The 6,787-nt window shown below is 38.3% G+C and overlaps 1 protein-coding gene across 1 annotated transcript in view; it reads right to left on the bottom strand.

The window, feature by feature from the left end:
* The window catches only part of RUNX1T1 (RUNX1 partner transcriptional co-repressor 1), a gene marked incomplete at both ends in the record, with an annotated part of 132,192 nt that overhangs the window by 49,219 nt on the left and 76,186 nt on the right, over window positions 1-6,787 (bottom strand). Inside the window, 2 exon segments of the mRNA XM_080693949.1 lie at window positions 2,160-2,401; window positions 4,860-4,997. Of these exon segments, the coding sequence (XP_080550075.1) occupies window positions 2,160-2,401; window positions 4,860-4,997 (380 nt within the window).

Below are 6,787 nucleotides of genomic sequence, written 5' to 3'. Positions count from 1 at the left end.
TTCACATAAAACCGAATATCAACTTCCTGTCCTGAACAATAATACAAGGTCAGGAAGTCACCTTTTTTAATCTATCATTTTGTGTGTATGTTAGGACAGTACCTAACACTTTTTAATTCCACCTAACTAGTATCATCATATGATTCATTATTATTTGGTATCTAAGTCCAGATCACAGGCCTGTGACTACAATTGGGTAGCCTCATATTTCACTTAATACTTTGATTATGTGTAAAATGTAAACAAAATCACTTTTGAAAGGTTGTTTCAAGAATCAAATTAAATAAGCCAGATGTGGTGGCACACACCTGTAATCCTAGTACTTAGGAAGCTGAGACAGGATTGTTTGAGGCTAACCTCGGCAACTTTATAAGACCCTCAGCAACTCAGTGACACCTTATTTCAAAAATAAACAAACAAAATAGTGCTGAGGGTGTAGCTCAGAGGTAGAATGCCCTGTATGCAAATGCTTAAAACAAAGGTCTATTCCCATTTCAGTTATTTGACAAATATTGTCTACTATATGCAAGGCATTATTAATGACATCTAACTTTTCTTTATTGTTTTTGGTTAAATATATTTTCAAAACATATTTCACTGAAAAATACCACTTAATATGTAATCTACCTAAAGCTACCAAGTTTTAAGTTACAGAACAACTTATGATAAAGAAAATATTAAATTTATAAGGCAGGTTTTCTAAAAACTTTTTTACCAATACATTATTTGCTACTTATTTGATATAATTATTGCTTAGGATTTTATTTGTGGTTCATCAGTCTACTTATCTACATGTTGAAAGGCCACTTACATAAAACTCAAGAGCAAATGTAAAGATGAGTAACTGACTGAAGTATACTGATGCCTACGTGGAAATCATGTTCTTGTCCTGGAGGTGTATAAGGTGGGACTTAAACACTGTTGGAAATAGGAAGTGTTTTGTTTTGAGGGTGGGAAGGAGAGTTAGTGGTTCAAATTGAAGTTGCAATGTCCCCATCATGAAGGATGCAGTGACTTCAAGTATGTCTTTGGTACTGCTTTGCACATGCTAAGCCCGCGTAATAAAAATGATGATCTACTTCATGCAAAAGGCAAGTGCAGCCCCAGCTATCAGGTCCGCCCTCAGTCTGGATAAAAGGTCTGAATGTTCAGAGCATAGTCCCTCTATGACTCAGTTTGCTATGGGAAAATAGTTTTCCTAAGTGCTAGAGAATCCTCTACTTGGGTAGAAAATCACAATAAATATAAAAGTGATTTAGAAGGTAAAAAAGGATATACATTCTCATTTTTATTCACTTTGATTTCATAGCACATGACTTGTAAATACTATTATGTGCAACCAATTCTGTATACAGAATATATAACATGCCAAGTCCATGCCCAAATTAATAGTTTAAGTAATTCTAGCTATAATAAAGATTTATTTTTAAAAATCAAACAATTAAAGGCTACTGAGAGTTAAGGCAAAGAGAAATGAGGAGTTAGTTTTATGGGTAGCAGAGTTCAGTTTGGAGTAATGGAAGCACTCGGGGAGATGGCCGGTGGTGGCAACTATACAGTGCAGATGTATGTAACGTCAATGAGTAGCAAAGTTAAAAATGATTAAGATGGCGAATTTTAATGTATATATTACCACATTAAAAAATCTTTTTAAATGTTATTAGCCTTAAAAATGAAGCTACATAAAAGAATGTGTAACTTGTTATAAATTCTTGTTCATCTATGCCAACTATAAAGATCCCTCAAAGCAAATGAGTTAAAATGAGCACCCAATTAGAATAAATGAGTCATTAACATAACAAAACCATTTTGTCATTGGTGAAAGTCATTAACTATACCAGAAGAGTTTGAAACACACACACACACACACACACACACACACACACACACACACACACACACACTTATGCCCAAGATAATAAATGTATATAGTTCTGCCTTATTTGTCAAATAGTAAAAGAAACCATGGTGTGGTGGGTTGTCAATACATAATACATAATAGAGAATTGGAAAATCTGTCACTGCAGAATCAGTAATGCAATCTCCAGATGTAGAAAATATTACAACAAAATTGCAGTGAAGGTGGGGTCTAAATTTCTGAATCTCCCGCATACACTCTCCCTTACCCCAGAAAAACGGGTCAATTTCTGCTTGCTTACCACCAGCCCTAGCACGAGGGTGCGGACTCTTTCTCCGATCTCTGGTGAGATGTCATTGCCAAACTGCTGCAGTGTGGTAAGGAACCGTTTCAGCTTGCTGAGCTGCCTGGCACCACAGGCTGGGGGCAGCTGTTGATTAGCCAGAGATGAGGAGGAGGAAGAGGAAGGCCCGTTGCTGAAGCCATTGGGCGGCGAGGGGGCGCCATTCAAGGCCGTAGGCGAATGGCTTGTGCCATTAGTTACTGTCAAGGGCATAAAATCAGAAGGAAAGAATAAACTCACCGAGAATAGGCACTAGGAAATTTGCTATCAAGTTTCCTTCTCTTCACATCCTGTGGTTTCATAATTTCAAAAAATGTTGAGACAGTTTTGTGAGACGCTTGGACTTCATAAGATCACCAGACTCAGGTACTCACACTAAATGGGTCTACTCTTTACCCTGGGGATAGCATTCTGCACAGAAGCCGACATAATAAATGGAGTCTGCTGCGACACAGGGCCAGCTCTGCCTCCCATGTGCACATATGCCAACCACCTGAAATGTTTCAAACATAGAACAAACAGCTTTGGATGTCAGCCTTTTGTCACAGGCTTTCATCAATATAACAGGACTATTCCTTCCGAAACTGCTCCCCTAGAGAAAGTGTACATTTGGTGGAGACTAAATTTATCACTGAACATTTTTAATCATGTTTTGTACACACAACTGACAGCTGTGTTTATAGAAATAGACTTTCAAGTTTTAACCTTATACCACCCAATTAGAAGGCTATTTTCTCCCCCTCATATTTCCTAACCACTTATTTAGAGAAAATGCAAATTTTATGTAAGAAGCTCAAATGGATATGGTATTTCTCAGGGAGTTGTTTCAAGAAATTGAAAGGGGACACCTCGATCTAACCAAGACCATGGATTGGTAGTAATTCGGTAGACTTATTTTTCAATATAATTTATTGGAACATCAAGAAGATGATCTGCAGAACTAGGCTAGAAAATGTTGCATGTTCCTTACTAAAGAGAAAATCATCTTCTCCTGGTAATGCAATTATTTTAACAAACCAAACTTTTATCAAGCCCATCTTTTAAATATAATTGTGATTGACTACCTCCAGTAATAGTGTGAGGATGTTTTAAGGACCCCTGTTATTCTTAAAAGTTTCATTTTGAGGTAATAACATGGTTCTCTTATGCCAAATGAGTTCCAGCATAACCTGTCAAGTCATGATAGCTCACTAGCCATCTCACAGAAGACATGGCTATCACTGTGACTTTGGGCCAAATATAAGATGACAGGGTTACAACTTGGCACATCACTATCTGCTGTTCGTCACACATTCGGAAAGGTCTTTTAAATGGCAACCCAACACTGCATAAAAAGCTTAGAATGAGTATTTTGTTGATCCCTTCTAGTTCCCTGAGTCTACTTTTGCCTGTTAATTGTTGTCCATTCCTATTGATTTCATACCACATGGTCTGTAAATACTATTATCTGCAACCAATAATATTAGTTTCACAAATCCTTGGTGACAATTTTCACCAGAACTTTGAGACGGGTTAAAACAAAGCTGCCCATCATTCCTTTTGGAACATACAGGGAAGAAAGGAAAGTTGATCTTCTGTCAGAATGTTCTGTCCTTGTCCTGAATGGTACAACAAGCAATCACTTCACTGCCTTGTAACACAGGATTTGAGCCAAGTGGGACGGGAATAGCGGTTTAATGAAAGTATGACAGGTTCAGACAAGGATGATGCCACCAATTTCAGAAAGGTTTCTGTAGGAGGCTGTTGGCTATGGCAATGTCTTTGTAACTTGGGGAAGTTAGATTTTTAATATTAATTGTAATTATTTGAAATAGAGAAAACCAATTATTAGAAGATCGGAAGTGACCTAGAAATAAGGACAGCATACCTCCCAGTTCTTCTGATTCAAGCTAAATAAAGAGATCCATATTAAGGCAAACTAAAAGTTATAGTGGAGGCCGGGCATGGTGGCGCACACTTGTAAACCCAGCATCCAGAAGCCGAGACTGGAGGATCCTGGTTTGCGGCCAGCCTCAGCTACTTAGTGAGGCCCTTTGCAACTCAGTGAGACCCTGTTTCAAAATAAAGAATAAAAAAATAGGGCTGGGGTGCCGGGCGTGGTGGCGCACGCCTGTAATCCATGTGCTTGGGAGGCAGAGACAGGAGGATCATGCAGGTTTGAAGCCAGCCGCACGCGCTGGCTTACGAGACCCTGTTTCCAAAAATAAAATAGGTCTGGGAGTGTAGCCCGGAGGTAGAAGGGCTTCCAAGAACCCCAGTACCACCAAAAAAAACAAAAAAAAAATAGGGCTGGGGTGTAGCTCAGAGGTACAATGCCCCTGGGTTCCATCCCCAGTACCACAATAAAAGAAAAAAAAATAGTTACAGTGGTAACTAGAGTCACGGACCAAATGCAATATTCTTCATTTACTAAAATCATAGCCGGCTACAACTTTAAGACAATAATAAAAAGGAAGACAAGTATTGGCAGTTATACCAAGTATACCTAAGATACTTTTGCCTTTGTTCGGTATCCACTCACTATCAAAAATAATGATTTTTGCCTCATTTCTGCATAATACATTGATGCTGAATCTTCTTTTTCCTTGATTCTTTATGTGCAGGGGGAAAACACTGAATTTTAACATCAAAACAGGAAATGGAGAAATGTCCGCTTACGTGTCGTGGGTGTAAACGAGCTGGTTCTTGGAGCTCCTTGAGTGGTTGGGGGAGGGGGCATCGTTGGAGGAGTCAGCCTGGATTGCGTCTTCACATCCACAGGTGAGTCTGGCATTGTGGAGTGCTTCTCAGTACGATCTGGAGGATGCCACCAGGAACAGGTTATTTTACTTTTAAGCACCTCAGTTTTTCAAGTGGATTTCTTTTTTTTTTTTTTAAAGTAAGTGAACAGGAGAAATTCAACATCCTCTATCAATAAAATATGCTTATCTACGGAAGTTTAAATCAGGATTTTATCGTCCAAACCCCACTTAAGAAGGTGTAGCACAGATGGCAGGACCTCATTTGTAACTAGGTTATATTATATCCTATTGTTATTTCTGGCTTGGGCAGATGCTACCTTGGTGTTATATGCAACAGCACAACTTCACTCAAAGCTGAAGCCCACATTAGCAAGAAGGAGAAAATAGATGAGGAAGAAGGATGATAATGAGCCCCTCATGACAGCTCAGAGGTAACAATCCCGAAGTCTGTTCTGCAGGTGAGATGCTGGCAGGAGCTGGCTCTTGGTGATGAATTTCTGTAACACCTGCCATCCCCTTGCCATGCCTAGTTTTCTGGCTTATTAGATGAAACAGGTTATGTCTCCCAGACATAGCTCTCCCTTCAATTTTATCTTCCCTGTTTCAAAAATCACCACTACACAAATGCTATGTATTTCACAATGGAGTTAAGCTATCTGTGATTTGAAGAACATGAGACCAGTCCTCAAATTAATAATCTCAAAGTCACAATATGTAAGTCCCAAACTGAGAATTGATAAAAACTAAAGCACACCTATTATGCTTTCTAAGTATAGGACAGATACAGAGAAATTTCCTGATTACTCACTAATAAGCATTTTTAATGCAGAACTGTTTTCTCCTAGAGATTCTAACCTGTTTTTCTGAATCTAATCTACTTGCCAAAGCAATCAATCTTAGTAAAAAAAAAAAAAAAAATTAAATGGGTTTAGTCATCGTTGTTTCTCTAAGACCCAATTTTTTTTTAACAAACATTTGATACACACACACACCAAAAATGTTTTGGAGTATTAGGCACTTTTAGTCAAAAATACATAATATTTGAATTTTCAGAAAAGTAAAGTAACAAGCTATGGAGAAAAAAACAGGACTTTAGAAATATTATAGTGACTAAGTAAAAATAAATTCCTCCAAATTATACAAAAGCCAGTCATTAAAAGAAAACAAGCCCAAATCACAATTCCACATCTACCTCACCTTCATTCCAAGTAATTTCCTTAGACTTGAGTTGCAATAACATAAAACATTTAAAAAACTTAAAGATGTAATAAAATAAAAATCATTCTAATAAGTATATTTTGCATGATAATCTACTGAACAGAATGGAGGTCTCTATTAACTTTACTCCTGGTTCAACAACAATGACTGCCCCTGGAGTCAATAAAAGTGTCCTGGGTGAGATGATGGTAGAGACACAGGCAGAGAGCTTTTCTCCCTTGATCTCATTGTTTAAAAAGCTTGTCTTCGTATTGTTATTGCAGAGCATCTAACGACCAGCATCATAAGTCACTTATTTGAGAAAAATACAAAAGTTAGGCAGGCTTAAAACTGCATCCTCAATAAATTCATTGCACATTCTACTCACCTCAACCAACCTCAGCAACAAGGGAATAAATAGCTTTCCGCTTATGTTGCAGCTGAGGGAAGAGGTACAGCAGCAAATACAAGTCTCCCTAAATAAAGGCAAATATTTCTGTCATGCCAAGAAAGGAGGGAGAGAGGGAGGCTTGCCAGAGTCGGCTGGGAGATAACAGTGGGAACTGCTGGTCCATCTGGCTTTCATTCTGCTAACACTCACACGGAACTGTTAGCAAGGCAGTCCAGATACACAGACGCGAAGCACGT

The sequence above is a fragment of the Muscardinus avellanarius genome (genome assembly GCF_963383645.1).
Source record: "Muscardinus avellanarius genome assembly, chromosome: 4".
Taxonomy (NCBI): Eukaryota; Metazoa; Chordata; class Mammalia; order Rodentia; family Gliridae; genus Muscardinus; species Muscardinus avellanarius.
The sequence above is the reverse complement of the archived record's forward strand: the minus strand, read 5'-3'. Positions and strand labels throughout refer to the sequence as shown.